The sequence below is a fragment of the Thamnophis sirtalis genome, unplaced genomic scaffold, assembly GCF_051295495.1.
Source record: "Thamnophis sirtalis isolate CommonGarterSnake01/CBP01778 unplaced genomic scaffold, rThaSir2_p1.2 scaffold_12, whole genome shotgun sequence".
Lineage (NCBI taxonomy): Eukaryota > Metazoa > Chordata > Lepidosauria > Squamata > Natricidae > Thamnophis > Thamnophis sirtalis.
In genome coordinates this window covers 39856261-39883584 of record NW_028261392.1, presented here as the reverse complement: position 1 = coordinate 39883584, position 27324 = coordinate 39856261, and the positions used below count along the sequence as shown (strand labels likewise).

At 40.5% G+C, this 27324-nt stretch overlaps 1 protein-coding gene across 1 annotated transcript; it reads right to left on the bottom strand.

The window, feature by feature from the left end:
• Nucleotides 1-2: 2 nt before the first annotated feature.
• Nucleotides 3-22584, bottom strand: GYG2 (glycogenin 2). Its single transcript, XM_014066329.2, has 10 exons — nt 22370-22584; nt 20996-21132; nt 18291-18432; nt 15631-15805; nt 14720-14882; nt 9905-10031; nt 5444-5657; nt 3421-3561; nt 2557-2655; nt 3-1904 (listed from the first exon to the last, which is right to left on the bottom strand). The coding sequence occupies exons 2-10, from the start codon at nt 21000-21002 to the stop codon at nt 1743-1745; spliced, it is 1230 nt and encodes a 409-aa protein (XP_013921804.1). The 5' UTR covers nt 21003-21132; nt 22370-22584; the 3' UTR covers nt 3-1742.
• Nucleotides 22585-27324: the final 4740 nt, after the last annotated feature.

Genomic DNA, 27324 nt, shown 5'->3' with positions numbered 1-27324 from the left:
TCTTAAATCAGTTAATATGATGACCATGGAGATTTCAAGAATATAAAATGTTTATTTGATTTAAAAATGTATTACAAAAATGAAGAAAAAAAATCTGGACATTATAAGGCAGAATTTATACCTTTACTAGATATTTTACAAAATCAGAAAGTATCAAATCAAAATTGAAAAGAAATAAATGTTGGTGGAAAAACATAAATTATGTAACAATGACACCTCCTTGCATGCAAAACTAAACTTCTTCAAGAAACTATTAAACGAATCTCTGCTTTAGGGCAGCAACCTAAAACAGGGACAGAAATCACAAAAAAGCTTAAAGAGGGTGCAACAAATATATTTCAAATGTTCTAACAGATAAAAGGTTCACTTTAGTTTTGGTAATCATCTCAATTGATACATAAGGGTTTTAGTGATTCAATTATACATAATGCTTTGAAACAAGTTATCCTAAGATTCAATGTTAAAATTTAAGAATTTTAAATATTCTTGGGTAAAAAGGCTATAAAGTTATAATTTTACCAAGAATTAACCATTTGACAGTAAATAAAAATACACATTACCAATAAAAGAAACCAGTGTACAATGAGAAAAAAGTGGCCCATTGAATTCAATGTGACTAAGTTCCTATTACAAACACTGTTTAATGCCCTAACATTGTACCAATGGTGAGCTAGCTGTCAATTAACCAGATGAAATATTCTTTTGCCTTCCTGCATCTGATGAAATGGGCTCCAGTTCATAAAGACTTATAGGACAATGACACATCACTTGTTACAAACTGCTCTAAGGTTGGATGTAATAGATTAATATGTATAGACCTCTTCAAAAAATATTGATAGTACAATGCTTAAGAGTTCCTAGCTATCTGAATGTCAGTTAAATTACAGCATGGGTTATAAAAAGGAGGGCTGGTTGAAAATACACACACACACACAGAGACAGAGTATATTTTGGTGGGCATAGCTTGGTGGGCATGGCAGGGGATGAATACTGTAAAATCTCCATTCCCTCCCCACTCCAGGGGACGGTTACTGCAAAATCCCCATTCCCTCCCGATCAGCTGGGACTTGGGAGACAGAGAATAGATTGGGGCGGGACCAGTCAGACGTGGTATTTCAAACTATTCAAAATTTCCACTACCGGTTCTCCAGAACTGGTCCAAACCTGCTGAACACTACCTCTGCTACAAATACATTGCACTCCATGAACACAGTTTAGTAAAGAAAGGAAGGAAGGAAAGATTTTATCGAACCTATAAAATCCTCCATACCCAGAAGACTATATTTGGATCATGACCTTACGTGTGCTTATTAGCCCTGTTGTAAGCGTTTGAGTGTTTTACTTTCAAGTTTTTTATACCCTCTTCCATGCCAAATCTAGTATGGAAAACATATTTGATCTACAAGTATAAAGCCATTTATCATAGTTTCAGATTAATTTTCTAGCTAGCAAGTTTACAGGATGCAAGGCTGTAGAGGCTATTCCTAAGCTAAGGAAGGTTCTGGAGAACTTGAACCAAAGCTTGACTCAGCAAAAGGAAAGCTTAAAAGCTCCATGCATTTCATTCTCTAAAATTAAACACTGGCAAATACATATTTATCTAGGCTTGCAAGTTTAGTCATGTCAGAAAATCTATTTTTGCTGAAATTTCCCTTTCACCAAAGCAAAAGATATAATCCTGAAGGCTTTGCGTGCTCTGAAAATGTAAACAGATCAATTGCAATAAGGATAAGAAAAAACACCTACAATAAAAAAGCATCTAACTTCTTCTTGATGTTTTCGAAAGCGTCTTTTCCTAGATAATCAATATGGCCATCCTCCCACTTCCTTCGTTCATTTTCTGCACTTGATTCCTTTGCCTCCGGCTGAATAGTCCCCTCTGCAACAGGGCTGACAAATTCATTCTAGAAGAACAAAGAATGAAAGGCATTTCAGACATTCGGTGTTCCTGTTTTAATAATATTAACAGCTACAGCCAGAAAACTAGATTCAAGATGTATTCATCTTGTATACATTCAAGCCATTTGTCTGGAACGGTATAGGATTTCCTGCCTAGGCAGGGGGTTGGACTAGAAGGCCTCCAAGGTCCCTTCCAACTCTGCTATTGTATTGTATTGTATGTACATAATGTAAGCAGTTGAATTTGCAGGCCAGAAAGGATGTAGGACTACAGAATCTAAGCTGACTTAAGCAATATCTATAATACTGGAATAGAAACAGGTGCCAATTCTTCATCACATGATAAACGTAAGCAAGACATTCTTATCACTCATATCGGTCAAATATTGTTTTAAGTCTATAGGGAAAAAAGCCAAGTAAACAAATATTTGCTGTAAAAGCATATCATAATATATTGATTTATTTCATTTATAACATTCATTTATATGGTTGTCCATCTTGTGAATGTGGCTCTGCAGCTAATAACACAGTAAAATATATATTAAAAAGTATCAACAAATGGTTAAAAAAACTATAGTGATCAGCAAGGGTAAACCTGGAGTAAATAGCTGAGAAAGAATGCTCAATGGTCCATACAGCATATATATTTATTGTTACCGTAGTCTGGAGAAGAACAGGCTGAACAGACAACTCCATGAAGGACTTGCTTGGCTCAACATTATCACTTTCAAGACTGCATTCATCTTTCTTTATAGCCTGAATAAAATTAAAATACAGGCTTTAATTGCACTCTAACCAAGGAAAAAAACTACTTTTATTACAACCCATATGGAACCCACCTGTTCCATATTCCCCAATACTATTATGGTTTGCATATTTTACTTTAATATTGCAGTGGCAGAGTCCAGGTAATCATAAAAGATCAAAGAAATACTGACAATTAGCCTTCTTTGTTGAAGAAAATAAAATATTTTTGTATGCCATTGAAAAATGTACAAAAATGTTCATCATGCTGGTATGACATGTTCCAGAAATGAATTTAAAATCCCTTGTTAAAAACACTTTGTATGGTTGCGATCTCAGACATGTTTAACTAAAAATACTTCTTTTCAAAAAGGGCTCTGCAAACCACAAGCATCTTGTTAATATGGTACTCAAAAGCACAGGTACTGAGACTGTAGAAATTGTTTTACCAGATAGTCATATCTTGTTCAAGGAGACATGGAAAATATTTCCAAGTAAGACCTCCCATTGTTATTAAGTAAACAAAGACTGATTTTGTAATAGAAAGCCACAATTTCAATACAGGTCATTTCCAACTGCAAACCTAATTCAGAGGAGATGGTTTGAAAAGGAAACATCTGTTGTTTTTAAAGCAAAGCTGTGTGCATTAAATTATATTCATATCAGATAAAGATATACTGATATTTTAAATCTGTGAAAATGACATCTTTACAAATGTGGATGCATCTTCCAAATATCTACAATTATTTAAAATAATAGTAATAAAAACATACTCACAATATTATTTTTGGCAGATAACTCACAGGATGTATTTACAACAGATTCTGAAATGTATCCTGAATTTGTTGAGGCTGTCAAAGAATTGTTGAAAAGAGGATTTTTGCTTTCAGATGTCAGTTCATCATTGTTCCTTTCAGGCTACAACACAAAAATATTGTTTGCACTATATGTGTTTAAATGTATTATGTCTAACTGTTATTCCTGATTTTAACTTTATTTATTTTCTACAATTTATCCAAACAATACTCTAAGCAGATTGTAAAATAATATACAGTACAAATAAAATTGAAACATGACAACATTACTATCCATAATTACATGAATAGTGCTGTTAATACAGGTAGTCCTCAACTTCTGACCAGTCACATACAGTAACAACAAAATATTATGTTATTTGCTTAATGACATTTAACAACTGCTGCAAAAAATGTTGAAAAATTGTGTCTGGTCATTATGATGCCTCAAATTATGACCACAATGACTTATGACCATAACCCTGGACTCAATTAGAACATTCCATTTTCATATCCTATTTACAGAATATTGTTCCAAGAGTCTACTAGATCATGCAGAAGGTCTATAGCAATGAACATTTTGAAGCAATCTATGTTTTTTCCTTGGAATTCTTCCATACACAACAGTCTTGTTCGCTGTTTTTATTACGGTGAACTCATGACATTAAACAATACAAAAGTATCCTCCTTACTTTTATTGGTATTCTAAGAGTTTTTTGACTCTTGTCCACAAATATTGTACAGTTGTGATATTTTTGTGAATTTTTTTTGTTGGGGAACTACTCTTAGAAAGGTCAACAATGGGATTACCTTTTCTCCATTTGAACACCATCTGACCTGGCAATAATTTTGTATCCCTTTCAGACTCATGAACATATATAATAATATAAATATGTCGTTTAAAATCCACAGACATATCTTTTGATAGGGTCATGATTCACTTCCATTATCCATTATTCTAATGGTGGTGGCCAACATGTATTTTTTTTAATATGAGGGGCCACTCAACTCATACCTGTCATTTTATTGATTAGAACATATAACTTAAGTTACTCCTTTAAGAATGTTAATTAACCTAGAATTTCACAAACTCTGAAGCATAACAAAGGCAGTGAAAATTGGCTTCATGCGTTCAATAAAAATGTGATGCAGTATACAGGACCACGCTAGAATGTTACCAAAGTTGTGTTTTAAAAGGTATTTATACATGAATGGGCCTCAATATCTCACTAAGAGCTCTTTTTTACTGTGATCACTATTCTACAATGTAAAACATTAGTACCCAATTTCAAAAGTGATATGCTACCAGAGTGGTATGCTCCTCTTTGAGGAGTTTGCCTAAATCTGCTTGGGAAACTTAACCATTACCCTGGGGGGGGGGGGGAGATGATAATACAAATAATTTGAAAATTGGGAGGAACACCAAGGAGATATATGGAAAAGAAAGGACAGCCATAGCCGTTGCAAACATGCAGCACCAACATGTTTCTGGATACGTTTCTGAGGTAAATATTTATTCTGGCCTAAAATTATTATACTATTTTTTTTGTACCTCCAAGTTAATTTTGAGCCTGGCAGCTGCCTGGTCAAGTCCCTGAAGTTTTGTTTTTTTTAGCAAGAATTCAGAAGTGGTTTGCCATTGCCCACTAGGGCGTGAAAAAGAGTTGATTAGCTTGCTGCCTTAACCACTATACCAAATTGGCTATACTTAGTTACTTACTGTTATGTTTGGGTGAAAATAAATCCACTGTTAAAATAAACATTCACTTCTGTAAACAAATGTTTCATGACATTGTTTCCAATTCTTAATTATAATAAAGCACAAACGCTTCTGAAAGGATAAATGTGGGCTAAAGCAATATACTAAGGATTAAATTTACAATTGTTGCAATGTAACATCATTCTGAATGCAGAGTTACAATCTAAGTTACAAAACGATCATATGGAGTGGAAGAGATCTATCAGGTCATAAAAGTCTGTCAACCCTTCCTTCCATAACTATTTACCTCCTTTTGCTGGATTGGAGGCTCCTGAAATTTTTCCAGTAATGGTAATATACTGGACCTGTATGTTATCCACCAAAGCTCTAGGAATGGCAGCTGATTTTCAGATACAGAAGTTGAATCATTTGATGTGACTGTTCTTGTCTGGGGATTGTAGTTGTAGTTCCAGGGCTTTGCTGGTCCCAAAAAATGAATCACCTTTGTATCTTTACCAAAACTGTGGGGAGGGGAAGTAAAACAATATTTCTTCAGTTCAATAGTTGACATGACTACCACCTCAATATACCACCCCATAGTGCTTTACAGCATTTTCGGAGTGGCTTGCAGTGTCAGCATATTGTTCCCAACAATCTGGGTCCTCATTTTATCGACTTTGGAAGGATGGTAGGCTGAGTCAACCACAAGCCCCATCAGGATCGAACTACAAGTTGTGGGAAGAGTTAACTGGCAATACTGCATTTTAACCACTGCATGATCATAGGCTCCTAGAATAGTGTAGAGCAGAGGTCCCCAACTCCTGGTCCACAGACTGGTACTGGACTGTGGCATGCCAGAAATCAGGCTGTGCAAAGAAGCAAAGCTTCTTTGGGGATGCAGGCAGCACACAAAACCATGCCCCTCCCCGGTCCACCCCAGCTCATGACACCATGAGGGGGAGGGGCAGTGTGATACAGTGTGAGTGCAGGTGAAGGAGGAGTGGTATAGCATTGTTGAACATGGCCAGGCAGAGAAAAGGGTGGTGTAGCACCACATGGGTGCAACCTGGTAGGGGAGTTAAGAGTCATGAGAATGTGGGTGGGGAGCAGCTGCTGAGGTATTGTCTGAATGCAGCTGGGGAGAAAGGGGAGTGATGCATTGCCACTCCAGAACAGACAGACAGTTGTACACAATGGGCTGCAGGTTGGGAGGGCTGCAAGTGGCTGCTATAGAATACAAGATCCCTGATATCTCATGCGCTCCTACATTGGGAAAAGAAGTGGCAGGAGCAATTTACAAGAGCAACTTGTGACCTTCCGTGCTGGTTTGCTTGTAGGAAGCTGGCAGGGAAAGTCACAAATGATAATGACATGATTGTAGGAAGCTACAACTCTCATAAGTGCAAATTGATTCCCAAGTGCCTGAATTGTAATCGCATGGGGACAATGCAACAGTTGGAACTTTGAGGACCAGTCATAAATGCATTCATTCAGCACCATCGCAACTTTGAAAGTTACTGAACAAGTAGTTATTAATCCAAGGACTAATTGAACAAGATTTTCAACTCTACAATTATCTGACAGCAAAATACAGTTTCATTAATAACATTTCTGCCAACTTTTACTGATAAAAAAGTGTTCCAAAGGGTTACAATTAAAATTCAATACACGCTGTGATACATAAATGAAAATATGCCAAGTTTTGTCTTTGGATTAAAAAACTAAAACCAAAATCAAGATACACAAAATAAAGAAATAAAGGACAGTGGGATAAAATCGCTTTGCCAATGTCAGTTTGAAATGACAAAATACTGAAGATACTGTATATTTATAATGGACATTGGTCACCCTTTGCCAGAGTTCTTCCCTGAGATAAATGTAATTTTCAAGCATCCATGGAAGATTGCAAGAGATAATAACTAGCCTTCCATTAACTTTTGCAGTCTGTGGGCAACAATGTTTTCTTGGTATGAGAAAAGCAAGCTCCTTGTAACTCCATGGTATTGCTCCTTAGAGGCTTCCACCAATTAATAAATACAGAAGCTCCGTCCCTGCTAAAAGGGAGATGTTAATTTCTTGTAATTGTTCATTAGAAATTGGAGACTGAACCAGCTTATGCTGGGAAGGTAAGAACTGTGAGTAGGTGGGCATGATAAGACAGTTTTAAGCTAGTGCACATTGTTCAATATGATTAATTCATAAGGATAGGAAAAACTACTCAAGCCATTTTATCACCTAAAGAAATTGCTACTGTACACATTTTCCAACATTTCACTAACCACATGATAGGCTCTAGAGACTCCAGAAATTCTAACATACAGGTGAAACTCAAAAAATTAGAATATCATGCAAAAATTCATTTATTTCAGTAATGCAACTTAAAAGGTGAATCTAATATATGAGATAGACTCATTACATGCAAAGCAAGATAGTTCAAGCAGTGATTTGTCATAATTGTGATGATTATGGCTTACAGCTCATGAAATCCCCAAATCCACAATCTCAGAAAATTAGAATATTGTGAAAAGGTGCAATATTCTAGGCTCAGTGTCCCACTCTAATCAGCTAACTAAGCCATAACACCTGCAAAGGGTTCCTGAGCTTTTAAATCAATGGTTCTTAACCTCTGGGTCGGGACCCCTTTGGGGTCGAACAACCCTTTCACAGAGGTCGCCTAAGACCATTGGAAAACAGATATTTTTTTAAAAAAATACAGAAAACATAAAATAATTTTATGGTTGGGGATCACCACAACAGGAGGAACTGTATTAAAGGGTCGCGGCATTAGGAAGGTTGAGACCCACTGCTTTAAATGGTCTTTCAGTCTGGTTCAGTAGGAATCACAATCATGGGAAAGACTGCTGACCTGACAGTTGTGCAGAAAACCATCATTGACACCCTCCATAAGGAGGGAAACCCTCAAAGGATAATTGCAAAAGAAGTTGGATGTTCCCAAAGTGCTGTATCAAAGCACATTAATAGAAAGTTATGTGGAAGGGAAAAGTGTGGAAGAAAAAGGTGCACAAGCAGCGGGGATGACCGCAGCCAAGAGGATTGTCAGGAAAAGGCCATTCAAAAGTAGTGAGGACTTTCACAAGGAGTGGACTGAGGCTGCAGTCAGTGCATCAAGAGCCACCACACAGACGGATCCTGGACATGGGCTTCAAATGTTGTATTCCTCTTATCAAGCCACTCCTGAACAACAAACAACATCAGAAGCATCTTACCTGGACTAAAGAAACACAGACCTGGCCTGTTGCTCAGTGCTCCAAAGTCCTCTTTTCTGATGAGAAAAACCTTTGCATCTCATTTGGAAACCAAGGACCAAGAGTATGGAGGAAGAATGGAGGCACACACTGCAAGATATTTGAAGTCCAGTGTGAAGTTTCCATAGTCTGTGTTGATTTGGGGATCCATGTCATCTGCTGGTGTTGGTCCACTTTGCTTCATTAAGTCCAGGGTCAATGCAGCCGTCTACCAAGAGATTTTGGAGCACTTCATGCTTCCTTCCGCAGACGAGCTTTATGGGGATGCTGACTTCATTTTCCAGCAGGACTTGGCACCTGCCAACACTGCCAAAAGCATCAAAACCTGGTTCAATGACCTGACTGAACTCCAGAGAATCTATGAGGCTTTGCCAAGAGAAAGATGAGAGACATGAGACCGAACAATGCAGAAGAGCTGAAGGCCACTATTGAAGCATCTTGGTCTTCCATAACACCTCAGCATTGCCATAGGCTGATAGCTTTCATGCCACGCTTCATTGAGGCAATAATTGTTGCAAAAGGGGCCCAAACCAAGTACTGAGTACATATGCATGCTTAATACTTTTCAGAGGTCCGATATTGTTTTATTTACAATTATTGTTTTATTGATTGCATGTAATATTCTAATTTTCTGAGATGGTGGATTTGGGGTTTTCATGAGCTGTAAGCCATAATCACCACAATTATGACAAATCACGGCTTGAACTATCTTGCTTTGCATGTAATGAGTCTATCTCATATATTAGTTTCATCTTTTATGTTGCATTACTGAAATAAATGAACTTTTGCACAATATTCTAATTTTTTGAGTTTCACCTGTAAAGCAAGTTAAAAGTACTGGAACATGGTGAAGAGTTTGGATTGCTTTAGGTGAGCAAAACATGGATTGCCTTAGTTGCTATTATCTGTGTACACTATTGTCTGATTATATAATTAGATCTTTAAAATTTTGCATTTGTGGTAGAAATATTACTGATTCTGGATTATAAAAGCAAATTATTGATATTGATGCCTCTGAGCTTTGGAGTTTCTCTAACTGAATCTTATAGTCAAATTAATGTTTACCAAAGATTAAGAATGATATTATTTGCTAATTATTAAGGCCAAGAAGGATAGAAACAAATAACATTGCACTTTATTCTATTTTGGGCTTCCCATAGTCATCTGGTTGATCATGGTGAGAGTTTGAAGTTGTTCTACACAGCTCTTTCATCAAATTCTTCTGTTCTTCTACATATACTTATACTACCAATGGATTACTATCATCTAAATGTATGCATTAATAGTAATAAAGAAGAAATGTTTTCAATGGAACTAATTATATTCTAACAGGGGTATATAGCTGAAAGTGCATGTAACTGATATAAAACAGAAGATCTGCACTTATCAATTACCATTTCATATGTATATTAGGGCTCCATTTCTAGCTACAAGGAAAAGAAATCTGTGAAAAAGTGAACTGCTTATTACTGAATTATCAATAAAAACATTTTAGTACTTACTGCTGGAAAGCAGGGGCATATGTATAGACAGTGCTGGTGCTTAGATTATAGATAAATGGCAAGTGTTTATTTATATCTTTGGTTGCCCAGCTGCTGAAAAAACTGTTTAACAATCCCTGATCACCTCCTACAGAATAAAAAGAGCACACAAAGGTTCAAACTCTTATTAATGCGAGCAACAGCCTTTCCCAACCTAACATTGTACACAGGTGTTACATTACAACATCCATAATGTTCCAGAGTTGCACTTTAACACATATGATGGAAATTGGTTTGGAAAAAAATGAAGTATAGTATCAAAGCTTGTCTTTAAGCCCAGGTGAACTAGGCTGTTGTACAACAATTATTCTAAACATCTTTCCATCAATTAGCAGTCAAAACAGGAATTTGTTTAAAAGGCTCCATGTGATGATACCTGAATATAAGAAACATGCCATTATATATCATCGCTGTTTTCTTCAGCAATACAGCCCCCTCCACCAGCACTGTTCCTCTTACCCACGCTGCCTTCTTCTCCACCGCTGCCTTTTCCATCAACACTGGTTTCTTGCCATTTTGGACTTTGACCATCTGACTTCCCTCACCTATATATTTAGGGCCTTTGGACCTGTTTTCTTAGCCCTAATTGTTGCCATCACCATTACCTTCCACGGCCTGTGGACTATCAGTACTGCCATCTTTATTACCTCCCACTACGTCCCTTGTACTGCCAACTGGGATAGCGCCTATTTATTCCATCTAAGTCCTTTGAGTACGACGCTACGAACTGTGGTCGCTTGTGGGTATTTATGGCACGTGAGAAGGCTTACGCACACCTTTACTGGACTCTGCTCTTCTGGACTTCTGCACAGTTGCGCAATTTTTTAACTTGTGTGGTGAGTGTATGGGAGATGCATGTGATTGAGTGAATGATCCCACTCTTATTGACCTATTATTGTTGTAATTTGTGTGTTTTAATTATTACGTGGGGACTGCTTGGGTGAATGAATGAGTGTGTTTGATTCGGAGGACCTGCCGAGGAACGCGGGGGTCATTGGGGTGGTTGGGGGAATTGCGGACACAGGAGTGGGCCGGAGCATTACGGTCGTAACAGGGAGGGGCAGATATGGCGGGGACTTTAGGGCTGGCCATTACCGGGGAAGGAGGGCTCGCTACGTTACAGAGATCCCTCCTTCCGGCCCTATGAGTCCCACTCCAAGGCCAGATGGCGCGGGTAATCAGGACCCTGGTCTCAGGCTGTTGTCGCTAAATGCCAGGTCTGTAGTTCACAAGGCTCCCCTCGTCCGGGACTTAATTTTAGACAAGAGGGCAGACCTGGCATGTATTACTGAAACCTGGCTGGGCCCGGAGGGAGGAGTCCCCCTCGTAGAGATGTGCCCAGAAGGTTTTCAGGTGCTCCATCAGCCGAGAGCCCAGGGAAGGGGTGGAGGTGTGGCTATTGTTATCCGAGTCTCTAGCACCTCGTAGGATCCCTGCTCCGGAGCTTGTCGGGTGTGAGTCCCTGCTGGTGAAGTTGGACCTCAAGGGTCAAGTGGGTTTGCTGTTAACGTACCTGCCTCCCAACAGCGTTGCAGCAGCCCTCCCCTCGCTCCTCGAGTTGGTAGCCGAGCTGGCAATTGAGTTCCCCAGGCTTATGGTTCTGGGGGATTTCAATTTGCCTTCGCTCGGTGAACACTCTGATGGGGCGCAGGAGTTCATGGCTTCCATGACAGCCATGGGCTTGGCCCAAGTAATTCGGGGCCCAACCCACTCAGCAGGTCACATGCTCGACCTCGTATTTCTCTCGGAGCAGTGGACTTGTGATCTTGGTCTGAGGGGTAGTGAGATCATACCCCTGTCGTGGTCAGACCACTGCCTACTGAGGCTTGACTTTCGGAGACCAAACCTCCACTGTAGGGAGGAGGAACCGACCAGATGGTTCCGCCCCAGGCGACTTATGGACCCCTTGAGGTTCCAGACGGAGCTTGGGGTTATTCCTGATACCCTCGCCCACAGTCCGGTGGAGGCTCTGGTTGCTGCCTGGAACTCGGCAGCGACTGAGTCTCTTAACCGGATTGCGCCACTATGGCCGCTCCGAGGCAGTGGATCCAGGAGGCCCCCTTGGTTCACCGAGGAACTCCGGGAGAGGAAGCGCAGGAAGAGACGCCTAGAGCACTTATGGAGATCCAATAAATCCGAACCGAACCGAGCACGTCTAACATCTTGCATCAAGGAATACATCAGAGCAATTAGGACGGCGAAAAGAACTTATATTGCCACCTTGATTGCCTCCGCTGAGTCGCGCCCAGCCGCCCTGTTCAGGATAACCCGTTCCCTCCTAAATAGGAGGGATACGGGGGATCCCCTGCAGGGTAGGGCTGAGGATTACGTCCAGTTTCTAGCGGACAAAGTTGCTCGGTTTCGATCGGACTTGGACTCCGATTCCGCAGATCCAGCCGAGGCACAAGGGGATAATCTGGTAGACCACCGCTGGGTTGAGTTTCAGGATGTTGCCCCTGAGGACGTGGACAAGGCCATGAGAGCTGTGAGTGCCTCCACATGTGTACTGGACCCGTGCCCCTCCTGGCTGGTTGCTAACAGCAGGGAGGTGACACGGGGCTGGATCCAGGCGGTTATTACCGCCTCCCTTCGGGAGGGGGTCTTTCCCCCCGCACTTAAAGCGGCGGTGGTGAGACCCCTCCTGAAGAAACCATCTCTGGATCCAGCCGTTCTTAACAATTATCATCCAGTCTCCAACCTCCCCTTTGTGGGGAAGGTTGTTGAGAAGGTGGTGGCCTTTCAGCTCCAACGGTCCTTGGAGGAAGCTAGTTACCTTGACCCATTCCAGTCCGGCTTCAGGCCTGGCTACAGCACAGAAACCGCTTTGGTCGCATTGACCAATGACCTCTGGAGAGCCAGGGACGGAGGCTACACCTCCATCCTGGTTCTCCTTGACCTCTCAGCGGCTTTCGATACCATCGACCATGGTATCCTTCTGCGACGACTGCGGGAGGTGGGGGTGGGAGGCACTGTTTTGCGGTGGTTCTCCTCTTACCTCTCGGACAGGTCGCAGTCGGTGTTAGTTGGAGGGCAGAGATCGACCCCTAGGCCCCTAACATATGGGGTGCCGCAGGGTTCGGTCTTGTCCCCCCTACTTTTCAACATCTACATGAAACCGCTGGGCGAGATCATTCGGCGGCACGGGATAAAATACCACCAGTATGCGGACGATACTCAGCTGTATCTGTCCGCCCCGTGCCAACTCAATGAAGCGGTGGACGTGATGAACCAGGGCCTTGAAGCTGTTAGGGACTGGATGAGGGCTAACAAACTCGTGCTCAACCCAGATAAGACCAAGTGGCTGTTGTGTTTCCCTGCCACTAATTCGGCAAGTATTCCATCTCTCAGGCTGGGGGGTCAAACACTACGCCCTTCAGACAGGGTCCGCAACTTGGGAGTCCTCCTGGACCCACAGCTGACTTTTGAACACCATTTGTCAGCTGTGACCAGGGGGGCATTTGCCCAGGTTCGCCTGGTGCATCAGTTGCGCCCCTACCTGAACCGGGAGGCCCTCACAACAGTCACTCGTGCCCTTGTGACCTCTAGGCTGGAGTACTGCAATGTGCTCTACATGGGGCTGCCCTTGAAGAGTATTCGGCGACTTCAGCTAGTCCAGAATGCGGCCGCATGAGCGACTGTGGGTGCACCTCGCTTCACCCACATAACACCTATCCTCCACGAGCTGCACTGGCTACCTGTCGATCTCCGGGTACGCTTCAAGGTGCTACTTGTCACCCATAAAGCCCTTCATGGTAGTGGGTCTGGGTACTTGAGAGACCGCCTACTGCCAATCACCTCCAGTCGACCTATTAGATCCCATCGATTAGGCCTCCTCCGAGTCCCATCTGCCGGTCAATGTCGACTGGCAACCACGCGGAGGAGAGCCTTCTCGGTGGCAGCTCCGACCCTATGGAACGATCTCCCCGTGGAGATTCGTACCCTCACCACCCTCCAGACCTTCCGCACAGCCCTCAAAATCTGGCTATCCCGTCAGGCCTGGGGCTAAAGACTGTAACCCACCCGAATGGTATGAATGTTGTGTTTTTAATGATGTACTGTCCTACATGTTAAATGTTTGTTCCCCCCCCCCCTTTTCGAGTTGTAAGCCGCCCTGAGTCCCCTCAAGGAAAAGGGCGGCATATAAATAAACTTCCATAAACTCCATATATAAAAATGGAAAGCTGTATATACAATGATTAAGTTTAGGAATAGCTATTATTTTGCCTTTAGTTGTTATCGTAAGCTGGTGTGAAGACCTGCCCCAACTAGTCCCTCAGGAAAGCTCCATTGAGTTGAATCAAAATAACTTTTACTGAAAGTGGTTGCAGTAAAGTCAGATGGAATATGAAAGTCCTGCGCAAAGTATAAAGTAATTCTTCTATTTTCCCAAATCCAATCCTCCTGACCAGCAGCCAATGTGATTCTGCAAGTATGTTTTGAGAACACTAAGGTGCTAGGCAGATAACAGGTCACTCTCAAGGCACGACGGCCTTGGAAACAGGCTACAACCAGCTGGGAAAGAGTCTGCTCCATCTCTGAAGACACTCCCCTCCCTAATTCCCAAGCAGTTACAGCAAAAGCATGGGGGAAATGCCAGCAAGCCTTCCACCCACCCATCCCCAACAGAATGGCAGACACAATGGTGGGCCTGGTAGCTGAATCTAGATATTCATGTCAGAATTTTTGATGAACGTTCATCAAAAGTTCAGATCTTTAAAAGAACTTTGTCAATAGTCTCACTGCAGAAGCAAGGCGAAACCAAGTCCAGAGACTTACCATCAAAACTACCGTGTTCACTGGCAAACTGAAGAAGATGTTTGAAGGTTTTCAAAGAAGGTTGGAAAACAAAGACACCACTGTTAAAACAGTCTGGCCAACCAGAATCTGGAGCTGCTGATAATTCTTGCCGCTCAAAGAGTTCGTCAACATTACAAAGCACCTGGAAAGTACATGAAAATTTGAATCACAGTCAATTCTCCTGCTACTGATATGAGATTTTTTTTTTATTGAACTCACTCATTATTCTATTCTTTGCTATTAGCAAATTTACATTGGCTCTGCAGCATTAATGAAGACACACTAAGATGTGGGAATGTCTTCATAACTAAACATCTTTTAACCTAGTAAGTACATTTTATCAAGGTTGAAAAATCAAACATTTTATAGCCTTGCATGTTTTTATATTTGCACTGTAATTCTAATGAGTTACAATGACACTCACGTTAGGTGTTCTGGCCAAGGCACAAGGGATACAAACAGGGACACAATGAGTTCCCGATCCGATTTAGACTGGCTTAGGCCAGTCCCTCACTTCCAACCCCACAAAGCAAGCAATGACAAACCACTTCTGAAATTTTATGAAGAAAACTATAAGGACTAGTTACCAGGAGTCAACATTGACTCAATGGCCAAAAACAAGAAAAGGAACTCTACCATCTGTATAGGATGTCACTTATCTTTGGCAAAAGAGGTATTTTTTTTCAAGTACACAGGTATTGTTCATACATCTACATACCCCTATTTACACACTTATAAAAATATATTTTTTCTGAGTCTAAATCTCTTGAGTGAAGATTCCATAACAAACAAGAAAAAGATTCCTGCAAGTGAGAATTCTCTTTTTTTACTTTAACTGATTCTTATGGCAAATATTTCCACCTTATCACTTCTGGCACTGCTGCCCTTACCAATGTGTCTGCATCCATGAAGACACATTTGCTATACTGAGTAAGAGTCCAGCAATGCAGTTTGGTAAAGGTTACACCCAGTTCCAGCCTCTTCAGGAGAGTCAAGTGCACCAAGTCATTGCTATCAATTTCTTTAACATCAACCACGGAATCAAAGATGGTCCTCAAGGCAGCCCTGTCAAAGCAATAAAATCATGAATCTTACAATCTCTCTTTTTACAATATATGCACAGCAGTAGACAATTAAAAGAACTGAATTGTAACAATAGCTTAAACATTAATTATGAAGCAATAACTACACAAGGTAAGCAAACATGTTAATCTGTGTGCATCAGAGGTGGGTTCCTACCAGTTCAGACCGGTTCGAATGAGTAGGTAGCAACTCGTCCTGTCACACCCCCGAACCGGTTCTATCGGCAGCGCCATAAGAGCAGCCATCTTGTGTTTTGCTTCTTCATGCTTTTCCATGCGCAAAAGCATTTTTTACATTGATGATGATACTTGATGCATTGCACACATCAAGCGCATGCACGGCCGAAGCGTGCACGTGGCAGAAGCACATTCCTGAGCAAATCGATAGTAGCAGAAGTCGGAACCCACCCCTATTGTGCATATGTATGAACAATAGACATATAATGGGATATGATGGAAATAAGAAGCAAAAGTATCTGCAAACACAAACACACACACACACACATGCACACACTTCCTAAGAGCCATTTGATAGGATTGCTGATAACAAAAGGCCAAGAACCACGTGTTGAGAAAAAGTAAAATCGGACTGGAGGACACATTTAAATTTTAAACACATAAATGAAATATACTGCAGTTAGAGTTAAGATGTGATCAATATTAGCTTTAAGTTAAGCAGACTAGTGAAATGATTTCAAGATAAAAGATATTTGCATAGTGATTATTCTATGAAGGGAGCTTTATTTTTTTTAACGAGATCTAATTAGTACCATAAACCTATTGCTTCTGACCAATATTACCTATTCAGTTTCTAAAAGCAGAGAATCAAACAGAGACATGCCTCAAAGAATCTTGCTTTGCTATTTATCAATATTTGTTACCCTGTTCAAGTATCCATTGGAATATATGGAGAACAAAAACTTGGCAGAGAAATAAGAGTGTGCAAACAGCCCTGCCTCTGTCTCTCCCCTACCCCAGTGACTGGTCACTGGACTTTTAAAGTTACTGACCTTTGGCTGCCAGGTCAGTCTGTAATTAAGCTTCCTTTATGATACCTATCTTATCTATCATTTATTTATCTACCTATCCACACACAAACACACACACAGTCATGCTAACAGCTCCAGAAGACCGGGTTTGTATGGTGTGTGTAGGTATGATCATCTGGGACACTCTAGTGCAGAGCTGTCAAACTCGCATCATCACGGCAGCATCATGTGACATATTGGGACTTCCCCCCCCCTTCACTAAACTGGCAGGGGCGTGGGCAGCACGTGATGAATTCGGCCCATGGGCTGCGAGATGGACAGCCCTGCTCGAGTGGCTTTCAGATAGCTGTACATGAGACCCTATTTGCAAAGTTGGGCTTTAGGAATTAGTTGGGACTGTAACCCTTGTACCAGCCTCTGGTCGCTGGTGGTGTGATCTGTAGATTATTTTTAATTCCCTTGTCATGGATGAATCATTCTGGTGACCTTGCAATGTCCCAATGGTTTGATCTATTTTATAAGTCCAATATAGATGCCTTACGGACAGGTTTCATGGGAAACTTGAGGTTTTTTTCTGAAGATCTGGTGTTCATTTCAACTGAAGCCTTAATTGCCACTTGGAATGAGAGGGAAGCAGCAGCTTTATGGCCAATCTTTCTGCATTGAGCTCAGAATCCCGCCCGGTTTATAGAGGAATTGCAGATACAATAGAAGCAACACCTAGAACAGTAATACCTGGAATAACACTGAATGAGGAGCATCTAACCTAACATGGGCACAAGCCTCTGTTAAAGATTTCCTTGTGATAATAATAACACAAAACATTATTTTCCCATCCTTACTGAATTCTTTCAGCAGTCCTGCAAAAGAATCAAGGAAGAAATGTACTTGCAGGGCTACTGTGAGGTGCATCAATTGCATAAAATTGCTCAGATGAACCCCAAGCTGAACTCCATCTTTTTGACAGGATTCATAGAATTGACTGAAGTGTGATCTGGCGGTGTTATCTGGGATGAGTTAAGCCTGTTTGTATTGAGAAAGCAGATGGGGTTAGCTATGGCTAAACAGGGGAAATGTGGCTAGGTCCAGAAAGCAAATTCATTCTACAAAAAGTGGGTACCCATGCTTAAAGAGGCAGTGGTCTACCCTCTCCTTATGAAACCTTCTCTGGATCCTCCCATACTGGACAATTTTCATCCAGTGTGATGCTTGTGCTACAGCTTCAGAGAATCCTGGAAGAAATGGATTATATGGACCTGTCAGTCACGTTCATAGCTGGGTATCTAGATGGCATTGATTGTACTTGTGGATGACCTGGATATGGGATGGAAGGGTTCATGTTCACCCTGGTTCTCCTTGATCTCAGTGGCATTTGACACCAAAAATCACAGTATCATTTCAGATCAACTCAGATGGTTGGGAATATAATGCAGGGTGATACAGTGGTTAAGAAAATGAAATTGGGAGGTGTGGCCTTACCTCATTTCCCTGGAGACTTGAGGTGTAATTAGTATTGCCAGTCTTCTAGATGTTTTATGATTCCTCAAGGATTGTCCAAGAACCAGAGCTCCATGGCAATAAAAATCATTAGTGGCAAGAGTCACAAAAGCCTGGTCTGTTACTGGAGGAAAAAAGCATTTTCATATAATTCAGAGTTGGTTCTACTCTTGGCCCACTTCTTATTTTATCCCACTATGCAGGACAGTTGCAAATTTAGCAAAAGCCCACAGTAGTTTTCTTCTACTGCTGTTAGCATTGTATATTGTGCCACATTTGTCTTTCCATAAAGAAAAATATGGAGAGGGGCAATATATACTTTATTTAGATATTACCCAGGTATAAACATCCTATAAAAATGTTAACGTAAGGGACCACTTTTGGTGAGAAAGTAACAGTGTTCAGTACACCTTTGGCATTTAGTTATGCCGGCCACATGGCCACTGAGACAGCGCTGGTTCTTCAGCTTTGAAACGAAGATGAGCAATGCCCCCCAGAGTCGGGAACAACTAGCACATTATGTGCAAGGAGAACCTTTACCTTTAACAGACCTCACAGATCCCATATTTCAAAATGATCCAACCAGGAGAAATAAATTGATTTTTTTTCTGACGAATGAAAGAATTTGGCATTGCATATCTTATTCTGAGTCACCACCCAGAAGTCTGGGAAAAAAATATTGAAATCTTGAAATTTTACTCATCCTTCTATATCAGGAATGTCAAACTCAAGGGCCATGGGCAAGATCCAGCCCACAGGGTGCTTAGATCTGGCCCACAGGGCTGCCCTGGAAACAGTGAAGGAATGTCCCACAGTGCCTTTGCCAGTGAAAATGGAGCTCAGGAGGGCTGCATGGTTTCAGGAGGCTATTGCAGCCAAAAATGGAGCTTGGGAGCCTGTTTTAGCTGGCAGAACGCTCAGGCCACCATAGGCCCAACACAAGTGACATTGAGCTGACCACGCCTACCCTGGCTATGCCCATCTAGCACCCCCAGGTCAAACACAACCCTGATGTGGTCCTCAACAAAATCGAGTTTGACACCCCTGTTCTATATCATACAATATTGGACCATCACCATGATTCTAAATAAAATGAAATGAGAAGAGCGTAAAACTGATAATCTGGGCTGAATTATGTACAAAATATTCTCTCTCTCTCTCTCGTTCTTGACTTATGACCACAATTGAGCCCAAAATTTCTGTTGCTAGGTGAGACATTAGCCCCATTTTATGACCCTTCTTGCCAGAATTGTTAAATGAATCATTGCAGTCATTAAGTTAGTAACACAGTTGTTAAGTGAATCTGGCTTCTCATTGACTTGCTTATTGCAAAAGAGGATAACATGATCCCAGGATGCTGTGAACGTCGTAAGTATATAAGTCAAGTGCCAAGTGTCTGAATTTTGATCATGTAATCAAATACTGCAAGAGTATACTGCAAGAGTTGTAGGTGTGAAAAATATCATAATGGTCACTAAATGAATTGATTCTGATATTCTGGCACATTCTGAGAGATTCTGCTGCATCGTAGGTCATTTGTTTCATTTTTCATTTTTGTTAACAAATGCATTTTAAGCTTCTTAAAAGAAGCACAAAAGAAATAATCACAAAAATAAACAATCATATTAATTTGTCTATATTTAGATGCCTTATTGCTGCACATTTTAACAGCATGCACATATCATTTGCACTATAAAGTTGGTTTCAGAATCTTATTTTCATATTTTGGGATTTAACCCCTTTTTATATTTCTGTAACATTAATCACTTTGAAATTCTGCGAATGGAAAGGCAGGATGTATACTGAGTAAACAATATACTAATATACTAATTTTATTACAGAGATTCTCTATGTTGGCATAAGAGGTGGCTGTTTCCTTATTAAAGTAAAAATTGGCCTATTTTTTAAAATGCAAATAAAACCATTATTATTTCATTCTTCAAGCTTCTCCTTTGAAATGAATGTTTAATTATTTAATATTAAGCATCAAAGCAAAGCATATAATTTTCCTGCAGCATTTGCAAAAAAAAATTCAACTACCATAGATGTTTACTTTTGAAAACAAATGTGTTGCTCATCAAACCACACTTAGTATGTACATAAGACAAATTACTTCATTACAATTTTTGATTTTGCTCATTCCAGACTATAGTTATCTAGTAATGACTAGTATAAAATAAGACAGAATATAACATTTACTTTAAAATGGATAAATTATAAATCTAACGAGGTTTGCCATTTCTGTTGGGGCACGCTAATGTAAGCAAATTATGTCTTTCTTTTTTTTACATAAAATAAGTTTGGAGTGTTTTGTTGACACAAAAACAAAATTAATATTTCTACTAAACTCTAAGTAAACTCTTAATTAAATGTGCTCTCCCTTCCCAGGAGCTATTCTAATGCACATAAAAAAAAAACAATTACTCTTTGAAAGATTAAAGTATTATTCAAATAACTACCTTTCACATATTTGAGATCAATCCTATAACAGCAACATCTCTAATTTTATTTGTGCTGTGGGTATTCAGTAACAAAATACATACATAAAATGTTTTCTTTACTTTTTTATCATAAGTAAAATATTGCAGAAATGCTGAAGGTGCACCTCTAATGTATTAAAAAACTCAGGGAGAGAAATATCAGAGAACAAAGAACAAGAGAGAGAGTGAGGGCAGGAATCCACTTACCAGGCATTTCCCCCCCCAACTGCTAGCAGAAAAATGTTCAACTTAACAGGCATTCCTTAATGCCACAACTACTTCTGTATTTTCAGCAGGTCCTCCTTGGACCAAAAATGCCAGTTGGGATTATCTTTTTTTATTTCCTGTTGAAGACAAGTGAATTAACATTCGTATATTCTGCAGAAGAGGACTTTAACCACATAAACTGCCCCTAAAAAATATATATGTTTTTTTCCAAATTACCTTGTGTTTTAGGTTTAAATCTCTCCCCCCTTTCTTTGAGGGGAAATTCTTAAGCAAAGCTTAAGACCACTCTAATGTATACACATGCTTCCATTCCCTTTTGCTAGCAAAAGGAGGGTCTAACAAGTAGCTTCATGTTCCCTTTTTCAAAATCCCTAGCAAAATATTAACTATTTAATCACCATCAGCATTCACTATTTATTTACACTACTAGGTGGGAGGTACTTCGTGAAAAGCAAAGGACACTATTAATAAAGTTAAAATAATCATAGAATAGCAGGACAAGACATATATTTGCACATCTGGTGACACAGGCATTAGTTCTTCAAAGATGATACTATAATAAAAGCATAATTCTAAACATATTACATTTCAGCTACTGTATAAGGCATAGGGCACATAGAATTGTCGAACACAGAACTCAACGGACTTGTTTCTTAGTAAACACAGGCAAGAAAGAAATATTCAATAAAAAGAATCCATATTTGGGCGGCAGATTTAGTCTTTTTCAAAGACCAGCTTCTTAATTCGATAGTGGCTCTGAATACATTTTTTCCCAGTGGAACAATAGATAAGACGTGTGGTTTACTAACTGCTATGACCCATTCTTTGAAAAGTGGACTTAATCTTAGTTCTGCATATGTTAATCACTTTTAGATTAAACTACTCTACAGGGGACTATCCAGATTGAAACCATTACACATATTGACATAACTAGAACCTAAAAATATTTTGGACAAGGTTATTTGAAAGGAAGTCATAACTTTTATAAAGTTTGTGGTCAATTTGGGGCTTTTTTCCATCCCCCCCAAAAAAATCTATAGTTTTTTGCTCCAAAATTTTTCTCCCAAGTATTAGAGTGGTTGGCTCCATATTTTAAGAGGATATTTAGCTTAATGGTTCATAATTGTGAATTTCCTCTCCTGCAATCATATAACCTGCTTTCGTCTAAATTTTGGTGTTGGTGAATTTCCCGCTTTACTTTACCCTTGTTTAAAACGGATACATTTTTGCATAGAGTTTCAAACTGAGTATTTTTTTAGAAAGCTTTAGCACAGCGGCATAGAGATACTCAAAATCGTTTGTCCTCTATAGTTAGCCATTAAGCATTTTTTTTAAAATCTGCAAGAGACTGACCCAAGTAGCTCTCCCTCCGGAATTGATTAGCAGAGGTTAACTTGAAGGTGGAAAAAAAGAGGGAGGGAGCAGAGGAAAAGTACCGTTAGCAAAGCGTGGCTCGCTCTTAGGAGTCGAACGCGTTGTCTTCCTTGCAGAGAGAGCCTCCTCTGCCAACCTGAGCCAAGCTTTCCTCCTCCTCCCATGCCCCTTCCCCACTTGTCCTGCCGCAGCATAATTCTTCCAAGCTAGACGTTTAAGGCCCTTTCATCTCCCCCTCGGTTCCAGTCAAGGGGCAATACCAACTGCGCACACCTTTTACGAGGGAAGCCGAGCTTCGAAGGCGACGCGGGGCTCCTGCGCCCCCTTCAGATCCTCTAGCCGCCCTTGGGACTCCACACACGGTTCAGGCAACGAGCTCAGCTGCTATTCGGTCGCCGGTGCGGCCAGTCGAAGGACGAGGGGGGCAATCTTCCCTGCGCCAGCCCTGGAGCGAGCGAGGCTGCCCCCTCATTGGCCCGGTCGGCGGCTCCTCCTCCGGCTGTGCGGCACCGAATCTTCTTGGCAGACTGGAGATAGGTGGTGTCTTATCCCCCCCCCCCTTCTCTGTTGAGAGAGGACTGTTCGGCGTTAATACAAATGGCCTCTTTTACACTTCTTTCAAACCAATGACTCTCTCTAGCCAAAATGTAGACTTTGCTGCCTTCAAAAGAATGAGCTTTGTCTTTCAAATGCAGCTGAATCTTGTCCTGGTGGGTTTGATCACCTATGTTGTGTGCCCCCCACCCATCACAACTGCCGAAATTTCTTGGAGAAACGAAACTTTTGATCTTCCTCAAGGATAAAACAGTCTGGTTGTCTTTTGGGGAAAAAAACACTTTGAAGACAACTATAGCAATAGTAAAAACACTTAGACTTATATACAACTTCACAGTGCTTTACAGCCCTCTCTAAAAGTCACCATATTGCCCCCAACAATTTGGGTTCTCATTTTACCGACCTCAGAAGGATGGAAGACTGAGTCAACCATGAGCCTGATGAGATTTGAACTGCCTAATTGCAGGCAGCAGAAGTAGCTTGCAGTACTGCATTCTAACCACTGTGCTACCATGGTATCCAACTATGACCTGGATACCTGATAACCTTCACAAACAAAGCGACTTGAATTTTTCTCTAGCCATCCAGGGTCAAAAGCCTTAGGGATCAATTCCTGATTAGTTACAGTTTTGTCCCCGTTTTTTACCTGTTTCACCCTATCACACTTTTTTGAAGAATTTCACCTTCCCCAGCCTCAGGGTTCTCCGGGGTGTGTTAGTTTTTCATCATTTCAAAAATTAGGATGAGAGAGTCAACAGACTGAGATGCAAGACTTGAAATGTGCCTTTGTTTTCCAATACTGTATGGTGTTAAAATGAAATGTGCATCATATATAGCCTTCCCAACTTTGTAACTAATTTGCAATGCACCAGCAGCCTATTTTCTACTGCGTCCTTATGTTCCTGATTTGATCATTAGCCCACATTACAAGTGGCCTTAAGTTATCCTTAGTTCTGCACTAGAATTTTTTTTAAAAAAAAAATTACTCTTAAAAGGTAATGGGTTTTCCATTCAATCTGATGCACTTAGCCATTCTGAGGTGACTTGAGCCATTTTGGTATTTTCAAGCTAATGTGGTTGCCTTGCGTTCGGTTCCTGGGCATTGACTTTTCAAGGCTAGTTTGCTTTGGGCAGCAGAAGAGTCCAGTTCTTTTAAATGCTGTTCTCTTCTGATTCTGAACTCTGCATCACTTGACCAGCATCTAAACAGCAGTGTTTCTTAACACCTGCGGGGTGAAGCAAAAATGATGGTCTTTCTTCTGCTTCATGGCACAGCCCTCCCTACATCCATTAGCTGCCCATAGTCTTCTTTTGGTCAAAGGTCAGCTCTCTTCAGGATAGCAGTAAATTGGGGGTGTACAAACTTGGCACCTTTAAGACTTGTGAGTTTCAATTCCAGAATTCTAGGAATTGAAATTCACAGATCTTAATATTTCCAAGGTTGGACACTCCTGCATTAAATGCATGTTGGCCTCTGCTGAAAGAAAAATCAAGTCCAATTCCATAAAATGAATAAAATGGAGGATGCTTAAGAAAGAAAGTGTATTGATGAGCAGAACCAACAGCAGCATGCAGTTCTGGAACAGCTGACAAATTAGCTTGATGAGTGCAAGATTTTTATTCTATATTTTGTAATTTTGAGGTTTGCTTTGCGTGCTTTTATTATTTGATTGGTTTTACTTGTTTTGCTAAATTATGGGTCTTAACTATCAACTTCCTTGGTCATTGTTAGGAATATAATCTAACGGTTGGGTTGGCAATATATAAATCATGTAACAATGCTGTACCTGTTTCTTTAAATCATACTGTAAAATGTGAGTGGTTGCTGTTTTCCTCAATCGGCCATAAGAGGGAGCCAGAATTACTGTTAGCTCTCTGTTTCATTAGATGCTGGGCTGATCTGATCTGAGTGTTTTGGAAACTGGCTGTTAGAAAGTGTCGTGAGCTATTGTAAGTTTTGCAACTGCTAGCAAATTTGAGTACTGAACTGATTATATGATACTGGACTATGTTATTTGGATTATCCCTTAACTGACAGACATTTATGACTGACTGTCTTATCCGTGTATGACTTGGACTGTTTGATGGACTCTGATACCTCTATTTCCACAAAAGTAAAAGCCTATTTAAACTGCAGTGTCTCTGTATGCTGGTTTGTGGGTTCTCCAACCCAACTCTCACAACGCTTCTCTGAACGCACTCGCTCTCCATGGGGAGCTTACCTAACACTGGTTATGGGCCCAGAGCGTACCAGAAGTAGCTAAAGGAGAGTTGGTGTTGATACGCAATACCGCATACAGACAGCTGTTTATTTAGTGATTGTACTATCCTGGAGAAGATGGCAAGTGACCCATCAACAAGCCTATCGACGATAACCGGTTGGATGGAAGAAACTATGTTAGCTAAGTTCATAGAATACATGGGGTGGAATAAATTAGAAACAAATGATAATGTAATCATCGACACCCAAGTAGTCCCTAGTGATGGATTTCATTGTTGCTTTTGTTCACTGATGACATAGCATTAATCACTGAAACTGAGCAAGAAGCTATGAGGATTATAACACTGTTAAGGACGAAGTTCAGTATAAAACATCTCGGTGAGATTAGACAATATCTTGGTTTAAAAATAGATAAGACTAGGGGAGGATACGAAATCTCACTAACTGAAAAGATTAACCTGCTACTTAGGACGTTTAGGATGAAACTGTGTAAACCAGCTACTCACAACTCTCACAATGCTTCTCTGAACACATTTGCTCTCCCAACCGGGGGGGGGGGGGGGAGCTTACCTAACACTCGTAATCCTGTCAGGCATGTGTAATTGATTTTATCTATTGCCTCCAGCCTGCCTTTCTTAATGGATCGGTATTGTTTCCACTTTTCTCAATGAATGTGGTTACTTAAATTCATGATTGCAACATTGTTTCTCTTTCTATTAGGAGAATAGAAGAAGAGGGGGGGGAAAGGTGAGATGGTGTTCTTTCACTTTTAGCAGCGTTTGTTTGCGTTTCTTTTCTTGCCTTCTCTGTTCCTTAAGGTTTTGGGGGTATACAGAAGGAGGCTTGGGGGGCTACATTTTCTTCCTAAAAATCACCACTTTGTGCCAAAAAAGAGTGTGGGTGACACATTCTATTATTGGCACAAGATTAAGGGTTGATTTGATACTTTTTGTCCATTTGGCATATTATTAGGGAGACCTGATAAGTGGTTTTATGGGAATTCCGGGATGAGGGGAGACAAGTTCTTAGATTGTTAATACAAAGGGGAAGGCATTGATAGAGGCAGCAAAAAAGCTCTCCCCAAAGGAGAACTAGCAACCCGTGAAGGTCTAGCAGTCACGGCGAAACTTCTGTTAAGTAGAAAATGAATTTATAGTATCCAATATTCTGTGCCAATTCTTTTAGATCTTGGGTGTCACTTTCTTTGAGCCTTCAGTCAGATTGAAACAAGCACACGTCTCAAAATTCTTCAGAGCCATGAATTAATGACTGCCCATTTCCAAGGGTTACTTCCTGAAATTGCCTTAGCTTTTAGTTTAGTGCATCCAGGGTTTGTGAAGTCAAATTGAGGTTAGCCAGTGTGCAAGACTAGGCTATTAATATTTCTGAAATTGCACACTGCAAACCCTAATGAGTCCCACTAATGAGACCACCAGTGCAAAATATTCTGCTTTACTAGGCAGCCTCATTTGTGAATCAGGGTTACGGACAGACAGGGAGGTATGTCTGTATAGGTCTTAGTGCCACAGAGCAAGAACCAGCTTAGGGGAGCTTTACATGGAGGTAAGTGAAGGGGATAGTATGGTTTGAATGGTGGGGGGGTGCAGCTACTCCTACAAGACAGATAGGTATAAACATCCTGGATAATTTTCTCTCCCACCAGACAGAAGTCTGAGGACTTGCTGTGCCAACCACTTTGAAATGCCATCGCTCCATGAATTCACTTTAACTGTATAATTACAATGTAAATGAAGCAAAGAAAAAAAACCTTACAATGAGTTTCTGCCCTCTCCCCTCCCATAGTCTTTCCAGTTTAATCAGATACTTAGCACGCTACACCAGGATAACAAATAAATTGTATTAGCCAATACTGGTAGTCTTCAATTTTCAACTGGTTTAGGCTAGGGTTAAGAAGTTGGTAAAACATTATGAAAACAGGTAAAGGCAAACTGCTTTACCTGAAAACAGGTAAAGGCAAACTGCTTCCCAGGCATGGATAGGTCCATATAAGTCACTTGAAGCCAATTTTTATATATGTATACATTTTATTAAACATTTAAAGAGAATATAAAAGCTAACATGAACTAATATAGAAGAAGAAAAGACAAAATAAGAGGAAAAAAACAGAAAAACTAAGCTTCCAATTTCCTTTGCAGCA